The 17,318-nt window shown below is 37.5% G+C and overlaps 1 protein-coding gene across 6 annotated transcripts in view; it reads right to left on the bottom strand.

Moving 5' to 3' along the window:
• The window catches only part of EPHA6 (EPH receptor A6), a 928,471-nt gene that overhangs the window by 511,216 nt on the left and 399,937 nt on the right, over positions 1-17,318 (bottom strand). For all 6 annotated transcript variants that reach the window (XM_031661852.1, XM_031661826.1, XM_031661827.1 and 3 more), the window contains exon 4: positions 7,127-7,282. In XM_031661852.1, the coding sequence (XP_031517712.1) occupies positions 7,127-7,282 (156 nt within the window). The remainder of the gene's footprint in view (positions 1-7,126; positions 7,283-17,318) is intronic.

Here is a 17,318-nt window from a genome sequence, read left to right as displayed (position 1 = left end):
AATTCATAGAAATACAATATGTAGCATGGAGAGAATATATATCTATTAAAATATTGCTAATGTTTGTGGTTAATGAAAAACAGGAAAGGTTGACTGCTTGTTCAATTCAATTCCTGGCCCTAAAAGTTCTATATCTTGCTGGACTTACCATGAACCTCTTAAGTGTAATTGTTCAACAACCTCTTAACTTGTCATTTTTCTGAACTTCTTCCCCCAAAATCTCATCTTTTAAGTTTTAGAAGACACAATGTTTTGAAGTTTACGGTACTTGCTTCTTTTTTGTATATATTGTAATAACTGCTAGGGTCACTCCGTACTAGTCAAAGTATGATTCAGACTACTTCACGGATATTGCTAGAATAGGCAGACATGAACAGGGCAGGAGAGGGCCCTCCACCCCAGGAATGTCAGGCAAGACCAGGTGATGGTCCAGTGGCTGTTAAACTATCTTTCGAAAATAATAATTGGCGGCAGTTGGTGAAAGGCAACAGCAGTCTCCCAACAGATAGAAAACACCTGAAGCTGGTGATCAGGCGCTTACCAATAAGATCTCAGGAATTGGGCAAGTAGGCTCAAGCATGTGCATAAGACGCAAAATTGCAGTTTGACTGGTATATGATCTTTCCCTAGGAACACTAAGAAAAAATGCCTCCAGTGGGCATGTGCACAATTTCAGTAAACACACTGCGCATGCGGCCCCTCCCGAGCGCCAGCAGGCCACTGTGCCCGAAGACAGCCGGGCCCAAGAAAGAATCAGGGGAGAAGAAATAGAAACCCCGGAACCATGCCAATGTATCTAACCTCAAGTAAAGGGCCAAATGAGGCAGCTGGATCTGGGAAGGTGCCTGCTTGGCCCTATTCCAAGTGTACTTTCTTTTCTTCCTGCTCTAAAACATTTTAATAAACTTTCACTCCTGTTCTAAAACTTGACTTGGTCTCATACTGACTTACGCCCCTCAGCCAAATTCTTTCCTGTGAGGAAGCGGGAATCAAGTCGCTGCAAGCCTGTTCGATTTGCCACTGCTAACAGTATCAGATGATAGGCTTAGCGGTGCAGGACTTACTATCTTTTGTGAAAAGGTCTTAGGCATTCAGTGTATTATTATTACTGTTGTTTTTAGTTTGCAGGAATACAAATGATGGAAGCTGCGAACCTGACAAAACAGCATCAACATAAAATTTCTAATAGTTTGAATTTTAACTTACCAGACACTCTTTCAAAATGAATTGTAAGAGAACAGCTTTCTTTTTAATTTAACAAGCATTTATGTAGCACCGGTAATGTGCAAGGTACTGTTTTTAGCACTTTTCAAATATTAACTCATTTAAATCATTATGACAACAGTATGAGGTATGTATTGTTGTTATCAATACAGATGGTACATCTGAAGTTAGGAGAAGTTAAATACTTTGCCCAACCTTACATATCTAGTAAATGCTTTTGGGGTCCAGAAAATCACACCCTAAAATATGGTCCTTTGGCATGTGGAGTGCTTTGAATTAGAGGAAACTGCAAGGCCTCAGAAATAAACCTCAGAACCAAAATCTCTCTCTGACCTTTCCCACCAGCCTGTCTCTCCGACCCCCTTTCATTCCCAAGGCACCCATAGGGGATTTCTCTGAAGTTTCTTTTTTTGTTTGTTTAAGGGAACTTCATCCAGAAGAAATGCATTGTCTTAAAAGTCCTTCCCTAGGAATCTTGTCAAACAACTAGGAAAAATTAACCACTGGAAAAAAGAAACGACTATAAGTCATTACCAAACCCAGAAAGACATTTCATCTATTCTTCTGAAAGCAGCTCCTAGGGATTACCTGAGATACTTTACCTGCATAATAACACCATTTTTCTTCACACTAAAGCTCCACCCTTCACGTTCTTCACCACCTCCCTCAGAACTCAGAGGAACTTTCTCCCAGGCCATTGTTCCTTGGGTACACTCATTTCTCCTAAAAATCACTTACTATCCCTCCATTGTCTACATGCCCCATTTCCTTTCCCCTGCAAAGAGGGTATATAAACCTCACCATCTGGACCTTCTACAAGTCTCATGTTTTATATGCCCCCCATGCTTATGCACATTAATACATTTCTATGCATTTTTCTCCTATTAATCTGGCTATTGTAAGTTCATATTAGTAAACATTAGGAGAGGGTGAAAGATTAGCTTTCCCTTTGCTCCTACATCACCAAGATTCACTCTGAGAAAATCTGGCTTTAAAAGATAGTGAACTCAGCACTAAGCTGAGTCTTTGCCAAACAAAGTAAGTAAGCTCTTAAAGAAGTAGCAGAGAGAAGCATTGAGAAGAAAGTTTCCTGTCTGGACTAGGAAAACTTGACTAAAGCTCTATATTTCACTTTTCTTTGGGGGTTCTCTCTTTTGATCACTGGTAACAATGTAGGAGATCAAATTATGCCCTCCAAAATATGACTGGAGAAGACCAGAATATGCCACCCTAAAATACAGCTATAGGAGACCAGAATACACCACTCAAAAATATGCCCCTTTGGCATAAGGATTATTTTGAGTCAATTTATTTGACAAACTGCAGACACAGTAGAAGCTCAGAAAACAAAGTAGAAAGGACCCTTTTCTATGGAAAATTTATATCTACAAAGGAAATCTCCATTTGTAAGTGTATCTCCCTGTCTTCTCAGGAATAGAAGGATCACTAAGTCACCAGAAACTCTTATCCATGAAGAAGGCACTGACTTAAATCAACATAACAAATCTTATCCTGGTTTACTGTGATTTTACCTCCCCATTACTGCTCCCCTGTCCAAAACTCTTCTTTCTTTGCTGCAGCTGAAGATGGTATTTTAACCTAAACTCAAAGCTACCTCTTTGAGATTTACTCATTCCCTAGGTATACATGTCCAATGTATACATGAGGTACATGTTAGTAAATTACTGTTTGCTTTTCTCTTGCTAATCTCTTTTGTTACTGGAGTCTGTCTCAACTAAGAACTATGAAGGGTAGAAGGAAAATTATTTTTCCTGCCCTATAGCAACAATGGCATGCTGTTCCCTGTCTAAAATTCTGCCCAGCCAATGAGAGAATTAAACCTTTCTTTGCTTCTACTTTGTATGAAAAAGGTAGGCTAGCATTTCTGAAATATAATTTATAATATCAAAGCATTAAAAAGGGAAATTAGAAATGAAAGCAAATTCAAGTGACATAAAATGATAAGTGGAAAAATACACATATCTGATTCAAAAATGACTGACAAGCTTATCACATTCATAGACCTTGTTGTAGCCCATCTTTATTTTCCTTTGACTAGCTTGTCATGCTGAATAACTCTAAGCCTTCTCAATTATTGAGTACACTACTTTACTAAAGGGTTCCATTGATGGGAACTTATTTCGTCAATTTACCAATTTTCTACTTATAGCCTCCTAAGAAAATAAAAAGAGATTTTCCTCTATCACTTAAAAGCGCCATTCAGTTTCCTACATAGGTTTTGAGGGATACCTGCCTGACAGGACTGTAACTATTGGAAATACTACCAACTATCTAAGCTGTAGTATGTTGTCCATAATATATATAATACTATTTAGTAACCATGCAAGAAAGATTACATGTATAGTAACAGGAAGATTTGTCTGCTAAAAACTTTTTTCTATAAGTGAGAAATTACATTCAGAAGTTTTATTTTGCTATTTATAAATTTAAAATATGTTCACAGGAAAAAAAAATACCTAAGTAGTAATTTTCTAGGCTGTAATTTTCCGAAGAAAGCAGCCACTTAGCATTTACAATCAGAAAGCCAAAATTACATCTACTAATGAATAGCAACAATAAATGTATTACATTTTTATTAAATGTGTTCCATAAAAATATTTTATAAGGACGTCTATAGTCATACAGACAAATCTATGAACTGCATTTGTTAAGTTTAAAAAATTGAGACATCTCTAAGAAATGCCTCTAAGAAATATGTGACATTACGTAAGTCTAGTTTTGATTCTATGGAAGTAAATAAAATAACCAAAATTTTGTTACCAATTCATCACCAGGAAAGGCAAATGTTCACCTTAATATCTGACGTACGCAACTGATAAATAAAAATAAAAGCAAACAAAAACATAAAGTGGAGAAAGCACACCCTATTCAACAAATGGTGCTGGGACAATTGGCAAGCCACACGTAGAAGAACGAGACTGGATCCTCATCTCTCACCTTATACAAAAATCAAATCAATAGAGATCAAAGACTTAAATCTAAGTTCTGAAACCATAAAAATTCTAGAAGATAACATCAGAAAAACTCTTCTCAACATTGGCTTATGCAAAGAGTTCATGACTAAGAACACAAAAGCAAATGCAACAAAAACAAAGACAAATAGATAGGACCTAAGTAAACTAAAAAGCTTTCACACAGCAAAAGAAATAATCAGCAGAGTTAATAGACAACCCACACAGTGAGAGGAAATATTTGCAAACTATGCATCCGACAAAGGAACTCAATCTACAAGGAACTCAAACAAATCAGCAAGAAGAAAAACAAACAATCCCATCAAAAAGTGGGCAAAGGACATGAATAGACAATTCTCAAAAGAAGATGTACAAACTGCCAACAAACATGAAAAAATACTCAATATCACTAATTATCAAGGAAATGCAAATCAAAACCACAATGCAATACCACCTTACTCCTGCAAGAATGGCCATAATTAAGAAATGAATCATAAATGTTGGTGTGGATGTGGTGAAAAGCGAACATTTATACTGCTGGTGGGAATGTAAACTAGTACAACCACCATGGATAACAGTATGGAGATTCCTTAAGGAACTAAAAGGAGAACTACCACTTGATCCAACAATCCCACTACGGGGTATCTATCTACCCAGAGGAAAAGATGTCATTATTTGACACTTGCACATATGCATGTTTATAGCACCACAATTTGCGATTGCAAAAAAATATGGAACCAGTCCAAATGCCCATCAACTAATAAGCGGATAAAGAAACTGTGACATATATATATATATAACATTTATATCACATTTACATTATGTGTGTGTGTGTGTGTGTGTGTGTATAGAATGCTACTCAGCAATAAAAAGGAACAAAATAACGGTATTTGCAGCAATCTGGAGTTGGAGACCATTATTCTAAGTGAAGTAATTCAGGAATGGAAAACCAAACATCACATGTTCTCACATAACTGGTGGCTAAGGTATGAGGACTAACAACATAAGAATGATATAATGGACTTTGGGAACTGAGTGGGGAAGGATGGGAGGGTAGTGAGTGATAAAAGAGTACACATTGAGTACCGTGTACACTGCTCGAGCGATGGGTGCACCAAAATCTCAGAAATTACCACTAAAGAACTTCCCCCATGAAACCAAACACCACCTGTTCCCCAAAAACTATTGTTATAAAAATAAAAATTAAATAAAATCTAAATACCCCAACCTACTGAACAGACGCCCTCATGGCCAAGCTTACCCCAGAGAAACCTTAAAACTGAGATCCCGACTATGATGACGAGATGGGAGGCTGGACACACCTCCCTCCTTCACTACCATTAATCTTTCTTCCCTAAGGGTAAAACAGAAGCCAGCCCTTTTTAAAGACCCACTCCACTGCTGATATCAAGTAACTACCTGATGCTGCTCCTCCCTTTCTGTTTAGACATAACAACTAACCAGCATTCCTTCCTGATAAGAGACCACCAACTGTGGAGTAGTTCTGGCCAGTCCAGAGTCTGCTCAGGGAGGGTTTCTATGTCATCTGCTTCACCTTTTGACATCAGAGGGCTGAAAACTCCACCCTTGGATTGTGCTAACATGGCCATTTTTTGCACATGGGTCCCATGCTGAGGCATGAAGTTCAGTTGCACATGTGCATGTTTCTGCTTTCCTAAATTTCATGACTCCTATAGCTTATTTAATATGTGTCTTTGACCACCTCATTCAGCATAAATCCCTGTCATTCTTACCACCCTCAAAGTGCATGTCTTGGTCAGAGGCTACGTTTCCCAGCCTGCAGGATGGCCACCTTGCAAGCTGTAACTCTTTATAAAAAATAGTTTCGGCCAGGGGCAGTGACTCACGCCTGTAATCCCAACACTTTGGGAGGCCCAGGCAGGTAGATCACCTGAGGTCAGGAGTTCGAGACCAGCCTGGCCAACATGGTGAAACCCCATCTCTACTAAAAATACGAAAATTACCGTGGTGGCATATGCCTGTAGTCCCAGCTACTTGGGAGGCTGAGGCAGGAGAATCGCTTGAACCCAGGAGGCAGAGGCTGCAGTGAGACGGGATCATGCCACTGCACTACAGCCTGGACTACAAGAGCAAAACTCTGTCTCTAAAAAAAAAAAGTCTCCTCTACCTTTTTCTAAATTTATATATTGTGTTTTTATGTTAACATATTTAACAAGATTTTAAAGCAATCTAAGGGGTGATATTTTACTTTTGCATAGTTTAGCAATATATTAATATATTCACTTTTATTTTTTAATGTACAAATATTTTATAATATTTTAATAATAGAAGAATACAATTCATTTAAAATTATTGGTGTATACATTAAAATGACCTTCACATTTAGATTTAACATTCCATTGCTTCTAACTAAAAATATTGGAGAGAAAGTAAGAGGTGAAATGTGGAAAAACTCAAAAATACCTGCCTTTAAAGATAAATGTCAAGGAAACTTGAACTTTTCTACATAACAATAACACAATGACTTTTAAAGTTTCCTCTGGAATCTCCCTCACACATTAACTATATGGTCCTAAATTGATGTGCTTTAAAATGGTCAAGGGTTGAAGCAAAGAACAGAAGTTTTGTTCATAACTTCTCATGCAGCCTTCAACTGCTATAATTTCCTAAGGACAGATTATGGATAAGGAAAACTTGTAGGGCCTCAAACCAGTGCTGGCATTTGTACATCATGAATCAAAATGAATTTTGAGGAGTAAACACATTCTTTACAAAGAGTTGAAAAGCAACTATGCTGAGTAGAGAGAGAAGCTTTTTCCTTGACTGTTATCACAGAAAATAGCATGGATAATGCCAGATTTTGTACATTTACTTATTTTTTAAATTTAGAATAAAAAAACCGAAAGGGTTGGAAACAGAATTTCCAAATCCAAAATGTATAGACTTACTGGTACATGCCATAGAAGGTGGGTCTTTTTCAGCTCGGAAATAACCCTTTTCACACTGACAGACAGAAGTTGCTTCCACGTATGTTAAACTGTGTGGAGGGCATTTAGAACATTTTGTGTTCCCAGCAAAAGCTTTATAGAATCCTGGTCTGCAAGCTGTAAAGAGAGAAAAAAAAAATTAGTTATTTTTGCTAGGATTATTTTACTTGTACATGTACAATATACTTTAATTTATATACACACTGGAACTCAGAGTACAGTGTTACACATATATAGAGAAGTCATATATATTAAGATTAACAAATGAAATTAGTTATTGAGAGTTAATAAAACCACAATACAATCATATTTTAGCTGAGGCTGCTAATTTTTAAAATCATACCTCAAGCATACACAGATACACACACACACACATTCACACGGGCACATGCACACAAAATATCAGTGCTTACCTAAGAATGGGGATGCCCATAACTGACAGTAAGGAAAATGATTTTGTATCATTACCAGAGATGGCATTAAGTAACATTAAATCACACTGCTCAAAATGTATTTACATTCTATTTTCCCTTCAGTTCTTGTGAGTAGACAAGAAGAAAATTCTGATTTGGTGAAAGTATGTCTTTGACACCTTTCTTAGTGGCTAAATTTTCTTTTGTATATGCTTTAACTCTATTTTTTTGATAGTTTATGTTTACTTTTACAGTAATATTTTTAGAAATGATCTAGTAATTCAAAAGAAGCAAAATTATCAATTCCACACAGTAAAATTACTATCAAGAGGTTGGTTATTCAATATCAACATCGACTGGGAGTGGTGGTACACAAATACACAACAATAGTTTCTTCAATAACTTGTTAATATATAAATAGTATATAGTTAATAAAAAGACTATCATTAAAATATTGTTCTAAAATTTTGAAAATTCAGAATAGATAAATAATATATAAGAAACATCACTAACACTTTCATAATTGAAGTATTGTTTAAAAATATTTAACTACTAAATGTGATCTTATGACAGCAGTTATAAGACAGTGTATCATAAAATATTCAAAAAATCTACCTTATACAGTTTGCCAATAAAATAATTGTTTTCTACTAAAATATGCAGTTTAAAATAACTGAACATATTTGACAGGGTAGGTCTGTTAATAATTAGCCAAAAATTAAAAAGTTGGACCTGAAATTTAAATAAATACCTTTAATCTATAACAATGTTTAAAATTCTAATATACTAGTCAATTTATAGAGAATATACAAATCTAAATGGGGAGCTTACATTCTGAATATTTTGCAATGGTATTTAAAATATTATTTTAAAGGCTTTTTATGTTATTTTGTAGAGCAAGACCATTTAAAATTAATTAGGAATATGTATGCCATAGAACCACAATATAAAAGATATTTATTACATGTACATATATAGAACCCATAAGACACATAAAGAAGAATTATAAGCATATTGTTTTCTTCTTTTAATCAGCCATGCAAATTTCAGCCAAAGACATTGTTCAGAATATAAAGTAGCATGCTTATAACGTAATTTTGTGCCGCAAGACATTGTTACCTTTTCTTTATTTTCTTTGGTAGCTAAAACAAGAATTTAAATTATTGCTTATCTGATGCATTTTTGGTTAATTTTCCACTTCTTAGAATCTTTTCAAAATGCTTAGAACACCTCCTAAGATACTTAGAATAGGCTAGTTATGTTCGGACTGTTCTTGAGAACAGTCTAATAACTAGTCTCTCAGCAACTATTATTGCCTATTTTAATCCATTCTTCAGAGTGATCTTCTAAATATACTGTGTCTAACAGCAATATAAAGTGAGACACATATAAATAATTTTAAATTTTGTAGCAGTTACATTAAAATATGAAAAAGAAACAGGTGAAATTATATTTTAATAACATATTTTATTTAACCCAATATATCCAAAATATTATCATTTCAACATTAATCAACCGTTGAAATATTTTACATTCCTTGGATTTTTAATTTTTTTTTCCTCAAAGTATTTGAAATCCCGTATGTACTTTAGCAGATCTCAATTCAAACTAACTGCATTTCAAGTGCCCAATAACCTCACATGGCTAGTGAATATCATACTGGATAGTACAATTTTAAACACAGAAATCTATTCATTACATTCTTCTAGTTAAATTTTTTTATAATTTTTCACCTTATTAATGTTAAAGTTTAAAATATTTAACTTGGATTACAATGTTGCCCAGGATTTGGCCCTGCCTACCTCTCCAACCACTTCAGATGAAGATACCCTTTCTGTACCTTCTCTGTTAAGGCTTTGGTCTTCTACAGTCTACGGTCAATTCAGTAGCTGACGATCTCCTTCAAACGTGTATAAGACTGTGTTATGACTGGACTTACAGCCTTCCATTGGCTTTCTCTTCCTCGGAGAGTAAAAGTTGTTGCCTTGATAATTGCCTCCCAAGCACGGCATGGTTTTGCTCCCCACCCCCGTGACCCTGCTTTTCATTTCCTACCTTTGGTTCCTTCAGATACTTTGCTCTAGCCACACTGGCCTTTTGCAGAATCTTGGACACCCAAAGCTTGTTCCCACAACAGGGCTTTTTTAACACTTGCTCTTACTCAGCTATCTGGATGGTTTAACCCTTCCTTTATATCAGGTCTTTGTTCAAATGTCACCAAATTAATGAAGCCTTCCCTGATTCCTGCTACACCCTGCTGCAATATTTCATAAGAACTCTCCAAAGAACTTCACATCTGATACACGATGCATTTAATTTTTAAATCATTCCACAGTAAAATGTATGCTCCAATAAGGGAGATCTTTTTCTTTGTTTTGTTTTCTAAAATGCATTTCCAGGGTCTAGAACAGTGCTAAGCATTATTAGACCCTCAAATGAGGCATAGTTGGCAAATAAATGAATGAATTGCCAAAGACCTCCTTTAATTTCTATAGTTTTACCATGCTCTTTCTCCTGCTTTAAGACTTTTTCTCTGTTGAAAAATCTCTTCCCTGTATCTCTACCCCATGACCCACGTATGTTGCCAGTTCCTCATAACCCCGATGACCCTGTGATTCACTTATCTTTCAGCTCGCACTGCTTTAAGAGGGCCATTCTGACTTCTTAGGTCAAATTTAGTTTCTCAAAGGACCTAGGCCTTTTCTGCATTAGTTAGCCCTTGGTAATTACCTGTTTAATGGCTGTAAGCACCACAAGAGAAGGTTTGCCCAGTGCTTAGTGCTTGTCATAATGTAGGTGCTCAATACATACTTGTTTAATTGAACTGGATAGTGTGTGAGTACTCTGCTAATTAAATTCCTGTAGAAGATTATGCATATCTACGTAATGCATGGTCTGATAATGGCACAATTCATCTTTCTATAGATTTATATGTTTTCTCCTTAATGTATTATAGGTAAGGGATGAAAACAGACAGTAAATATCTTGAAAGTGATTTAACTGTGTCTGAAAATGATTATTCTAATATTGCAAGATGACCTAGCTATATTAACAACTTTCCATTTGAAATTATTGTTAATGTGAACTTGGATATTACTCCTAATGCAAAAAAATACATATATAAATTGATTTATATATTAAATTGGATATAGGGGCTGCAACTTTCAACTGTCCCTGATTTCAAATATTTTTATACATCAACTTGCCTTTTAAATCCTTAAAATTTTGAACTCATAACATATATTTGGGTTACTTCAATTTTTCTCTATTTTGATGTTAACATTTAGTATAATATTACATTTAAAAACAAAGAATTCTCTTTTTAGAAAATTACTGTTGAGGCACTCACATTCTCTTACATAGCACACATTAATAGTATACGGCATATACCTCTCAGATCATATCATATTAGATTACAACTATTGTGTCATGTGTTATCTCAGCTTTGTGTAACTGCCACAAGCCAGAGAGGGCCCTCAATATTACAGTATCCACAATGTCGACCATATTTCAGGCACATATTTAGTTTCAGGGTTTTTTTTTTTTTTTTTTTTTTTTGAGAAGGAGTCTGGCTCTGTTGTCCAGGCTGGAGTGCAGTGGTGCGATCTCGACTCACTGCAAACTCTGCTCCCAGGATCAAGCAATTCTCCTGCCTTAGCCTCCCGAGTAGCTGAGATTACAGGCACTCACCACCACGTCCAACTAATTTTTGTATTTCAATAGAGATAGGGTTTCACCATGTCAGCAGGCTAGTCTCAAACTCCGGCCTCCCAAAGTGCTGGGATTATAGGCATGAGCCACCGTGCCCGGACTTTAGTTTTTATAAACACTGTAAAAATGGAATGAAGGTAAATAAATGGTGAATGCTAATACCTAACATGAGATAATTGCATAAGTATTCTGTGTATCTATTCAATTAGTGGTCTTAGATTTTGTTAGAATTGGGTTTTAAATGGGATATCAGTATTTATGTCTTGAGAACTTTTCAATTTCTTTCTTATATATTCCTTCCTTCTCTACTACTTCCTTACTTTTCTGTTTATATTATAGGATGTGTAAACTTCTTGCTTTCAAGAAACAAATGAGTGAAGATAAGAATGTTTTCCAACATATGTCTATATTCTACAGAATCACGTTGGAAAGCTACAGGTTATCTAACGAAGTGATTTCTATTATTTTTTCCTTTAGAAAAATCTATTTGGGTATAGACCATGCATTACTTTTTTTTTTTTTTTTTTTTTTCTTGAGACAGAGTATTGCTTTGTCACCAGGCTAGAGTGCAGTGGCAGGATCTTGGCTCACCGCAACCTCCAACTCCCTGGTTCAAGCGAGTATCCTGCCTCAGCCTCCTGAGTTGGGTTTACAGGCACGCACCACTATGCCCATCTAAGTTTTGTATTTTTAGTAGAGCCGAGGTTTCACCATGTTGGCCAGATGGTCTCGATCTCCTGATTTCGTGATCCGCCTGCCTCGGCCTCCCAAAGTGCTGGGATTACAGGCATAAGCCACCACATCCGGCCTGCATTACCTTTTTAATTTCTACTTTTAAGTTTTCCCCCATAATAATAAAGATTTATTATTTAAATCTCTACAACTTTTGGAATAGTGCATTCATCTCAGGTCTGCCTGTCTCTGCTTTCTCCCTGCTCATATCCACTCCACAGTTTCTGCAAGTTACGTTTCTAAATAGCAGATATGGCCATGCTATTCTCTATTGTCTATAGTAAGAGCTTAGCCTTTTTGCAAAACCAGACCACTGCATTGATTTGTACAGACTGATTTGGTTAGGCTTTGTGTCCCCACGCAAATCTCATCTTGAATTATAATCCTCATAATCCCCATGTGTCAAGCGAGAGACCAGGTGGATATAATTGAATCATTGGGGTGGTTTCTCCCATGCTGTCCTTGTGATAGTGAGTGAGTTCTCACAAGATCAGATGGCTTTATAAGGGGCTCTTCCCCCTTCTCTAGGCAATTCTCCTTCCTCTTGCCTTGCGAAGAATGTCCCTTGCTTCCCCTTTGACTTCTGCCATGACTGTAAATTTCCTGAGGCTTCTCAAGACACGTTAAACTGGCAGTCAAACCTCTTTCCTTTATAAATTACCCAATCTTGGGCAGTTCTTTACAGTAGTATGAAAATGGAATACAGTAAGTTGGTACCAAAGAGAGTGGGGTACTGCTATAAAGATACCAAAAGCGTGGAAGTGTCTTTGGAAATGGGTAACAGGCAAAAGTTGGAACAGTTTGGAGGGCTCTGAAGAAGACAGGAAGATGTGGGGAAGTTTGGATCTTTCTAGAGACTTGGAGGGCTCAGAAGAAGACAGGAAAATGTGGGAAAGTTTGGAACTTCTAAAGGCTTGTTGAATGACTCAGACCAAAATGCCGACAGTGATATGGACAATTAAGTCAAGGCTGAGGTGGGCTCAGATGGAGATAAGGAGCTTATTGTGCACTGGAATAAAGGTGACTCTTGCTATGCTTTAGCAAAGAGACTGGTGGCATTTTGCTCCTGTCCTAGAGATCTGTGGAACATTGAACTCATGAGAGATGATTTAGGGTACCTGGCAGAAGAAATTTCTAAGCAGCAAAGCATTCAAGATGTTACTTGGGTGCTCTTAAGAGCATTCAGTTTGATACATTCACAAAGAGACAGTTTGAAATTAGAACTTACGTTTAAAAGGGAAGTAGAGCACAAAATTTTGGAAAATTTGCAACCTGATAATACAATAGAAAAGAAAAACCCATTTTCTGGGAAGAAATTAAAGCTGGCTGCAGGAATTTGCATAACTAACAAGGAGCTGAATGTTAATTGCCAAGATAATGGAGAAAATATTTCTGGCGCATTTCAGAGATATTCAGGGCAGTACTTCCCATCACAAGTCTGGAGGCCTAGGAGGGAAAAAATGGTTTCATGGGCTGGGCCCAGGGCGCAGCTGCTCTGTGCAGTCTTGGGACATGGTACCCTGCACCCTAGTCACTCCAGCTTCAGCCATGGATAAAAGGGGCCAAGGTACAGCTTGGGTCATTGCTTCAGAGGTTGCAATCCCCAAGCATTGGCAGCTTCCATGTGCTGTTGGGCCTGCAGGTGCACAGAAGACAAGAATTGAGCCTTGGGAGCTTCTACCTAGATTTCAGAGGATGTATGGTAATGCCTGGATTAACATTTAGAATACTATTTCATTATACAGCAGACGTCTGATGCAGGGGCAGAGCCCTCATGGAGAACGTCTACTAGGGCAATGAAGAGGGAAATGTAGGGTTTGAGCCCCCACACAGAGTCTCCACTTGGGCACTGCCTAGTGGCGCTGTGAGAAGAGGGCCACCATCCACTAAACCCCAGAGTGGTAGACAACCGACAGCCTGCACCATGTGCCTGGAAAAGCCAGAGACACTCAATGCCAGCCCATAAAAGCAGCCAGGAGTGGGGTTGTACCCTGCAAAGCCACAGGGGTAGAACTTTCCAAGACTGTGGGAGCCCACCTCTTGCATCAATGTGACCTAAAGTGAGACAGGAGTCAAAGGAGATCATTCTGCAGCTTTAAGATTTGACTGCCACACTAGATTTCAGACTTACATGAGGCCTGGAGCCCTTTTGTTCTGGCAAATTTCTCCCATTTGGAATGGGTGCATTTATCCAATGTCTGTACCTCTATTGTATCTAGAAACTAATTCACTTGCTCCTGATTTTACAGGCTTATAGGTTGAAGGGACTTGCCTTTTCTCAGATGAGATTTGGACTTTGAATTTTGGGTTAATCCTGAAAAGAATTAAGACTGGGGGACAGTTGGGAAGGCATGAGTGGTATCATAATGTGAAAGGGATATGATATTTGGGTGAGGCCAGGGGCAGAATGATTTGGTTAGGCTATTTATCCCCAATCAAGTCTCACTTTGAATTACAATCCCTATAATCCCTATGTGTCAAGGGAGAGACCAGGTGGAGTTAATTGAACCATGGGGGTGATTTCCCTCATGCTATTCTCATGATAGTGAGTGACTTCTCACAAGATCTGATGGTTTTATAAGGGGCTCTTCCTACTTTGCTAGGCACTTCTCCTTCGTTGTGTCTTGTGAAAAAGGCGCCTTGCTTCCCTTTTGCCTTCTGCCATAATTGTAACTTTCCTAAGGATTCCCCAGCCATACTGAATTGTGAGTCAATTAAACCTCTTTCTTTAAATAAATTACCTTGTCTCAGGCAGTTCTTTATAGCAGTATGAAAATGGACTAATACTGGCCGGGCATTGTGGCTCACGCCTCTAATCCCAGAACTTTGGGAGGCCGAGGCAGGTGGATCAAGAGGTCAGGAGATCGAGATCATCCTGGCTAACACAGTGAAATCCCGTCTCTACTAAAAATACAAAAAAATTAGCCAGATGTGGTGGTGGGTTCCTGTAGTCCCAGCTACTCAGGAGGCTGAGGCAGGAGAATGGTGTGAACCCAGGAGGCGCAGCTTGCAGTGAGCCGAGATCACGCCACTGCACTCTAGCCTGGGCAAGAGAGTGAGACTCCATCTCAAAAAAAAAAAAAAAAAGAAAGAAAGAAAGAAAGAAAGAAAATGGACTAATACACAGACTGAGAGCTAAGAATGACTTTACATTTTTTTTTTTCAAGATTGGGTCTCACTGTTTCATCCAGGCTACAGTGCAGTGGCGTGATCACAGCTTACTGCAGCCTCCACCTCCCATGCTCAGGTGGTCCTCCCACATCAGCCTTCCAAGTAGCTGGGACTACAGGCATGCACTACCATGCCCAGCTAATTTTTGTATTTTTTGTAGACAGGAGGTTTTGCCATATAGTTCAGGCTGGTCCCACTCTTCTGTGCTTCAGTGATCTGCCTTGCCTCAGTCTGCCAAAGTACTGAGACTACAGGCATGAGCATCTGCACCCAGCCTTTATATTTTTAAATGATTATTTAAGTATATGAGATTCTAGATTTTTGACTCAGACTTCAAAGTCTGAAGTATATACTCTATGGCTTTTCACAGAAAAAGTATGCCAATATCTGGTTTCTAGAATAAAGTCCAAATTGAGATTAGCATTTAAGTTCCTTAAGAGATGGACTCACATCTATTTTTCCAAACTCACCTTCCACTGCTACAGAAATTTTATGCTTTTTGCCACTCCCTACATGGACCATATTATTTTCTCACAGCTTTACTGAAGTATAATTGGCATACACAAAACTTCAAATAAAGCATACGATTGGGTATTTTGATAAATCTACACAACTGTGAAAACTTTGCACAATCAAGACAGTGAATATATCTGTTAATCCCAGAAGTTTTCTTATACCTCTTCATTTTTGGGTATTTCCATTTTTATACTTAAAGTATGTTTCTTGGAAGCAGCACATACCTGGGTCTTGTAAGAAAAATACTATTTGACAATCTCTGCCATTTAATTTGGGTATTTAGATCATTTATATTTAATGTGATTAATGATATTCTTAGGTTTAATTCTACCTTGCTATTTGCTTAGCATTTGTCCTATGTCTTTGTTATTTTCCTCTTTTCCTATGTTATTTTAGAAAAGCAACATACTTTTTATGATCTGTTTTATCTTCTTTGTTGAATTTTTTTTATTCGTAAAATTTAGGTGAGCACTCACAGAGAACCTCTGCACCTCTCTGGAGTTGTCTTTTGGAAAGTCCTTTTCTCTGTCATACTGACATTGTGAAATCTCACTACCCTGATTTCCCTGAACTCTCAGATCTGTCTTCTCAATTAATAGTCCATTAAGCAGTTTATAAGGTTTTATCAAGATCCTTTCTCCCTGTGCCAGGGCCTAAAAATTTACTCTAAACAGTAAGTTGGGGCAATTGTAGGACTTTCCTCTTTCAATTATTATCTCTTGGTTATCTGATGTCTCATGTCTTAAATATTTTTTTTCCCACATATTTTAAATGAGTTTTCTTATCTCAGATAGCAGATGTTACTCCATCTTGATCAAAAGTAAAAATCAGACTGCTTGAGTCATCCTAAATTCTTATTTTTCTGTCTTCATATTTCACTGTCTTCTATAATGTCCTTTTCCTATCTACTATATCTAGTTTCTCAAAGACATATTTAAATAACTTATTTTAAAGTGTAATGTAATACTACCACCTCTACCAGAATATTTAAGATGAAATAAACACACAATACCAAATGTTTCTGAGAATATGGAGCAATATGAACTCTAAAATATTACTGGAGGAGTTTAAGTTGGTGCTACCACTTTAGAGAACTGTTTGGCAGTACTTACTATAGATGAACATAGGCCTACCATTTGATATAACAATCCCACTCCTTGCTATATGCCCAACAGAAAAGCATGAGATGAAAGGGGCCAACCCCCTGCAGTAGCCATACTAGTTCCCATTGCTACATGAGTTATTGATCCTCCATTTGATTTTCATTTTCTGAAATTTGTTGACATTGATATGGTTTACATGTCTGTCTTCTTGAAATCTCATGTTGAAATGTGATTCTCAGTGCTGGAGGTGGGGCCTGGTGGGTGATGACGGGATCATGGAGGTGGATTCCTCATGAATGGTTTAGAAGCATCCCCTGTTTATAAATGAGTTCTTGCTCAGTTAATTCATGCAAGACAAGGTTGTTTAAAAGTCTAGGACCACAACTTCCCCACCCCGTGCTCGCTCACACCATGGGATGTGCAGGCTCCCCTTCTCCTTCTACCATAATTAAAAGTTTCCTGAGTCCCCTCACCAGAAGCAGATGCTGGAGCCATGCTTGTGCTGCC

Source organism: Papio anubis, chromosome 2 (genome assembly GCF_008728515.1).
Source record: "Papio anubis isolate 15944 chromosome 2, Panubis1.0, whole genome shotgun sequence".
Lineage (NCBI taxonomy): Eukaryota > Metazoa > Chordata > Mammalia > Primates > Cercopithecidae > Papio > Papio anubis.
The sequence above is the reverse complement of the archived record's forward strand: the minus strand, read 5'-3'. Positions and strand labels throughout refer to the sequence as shown.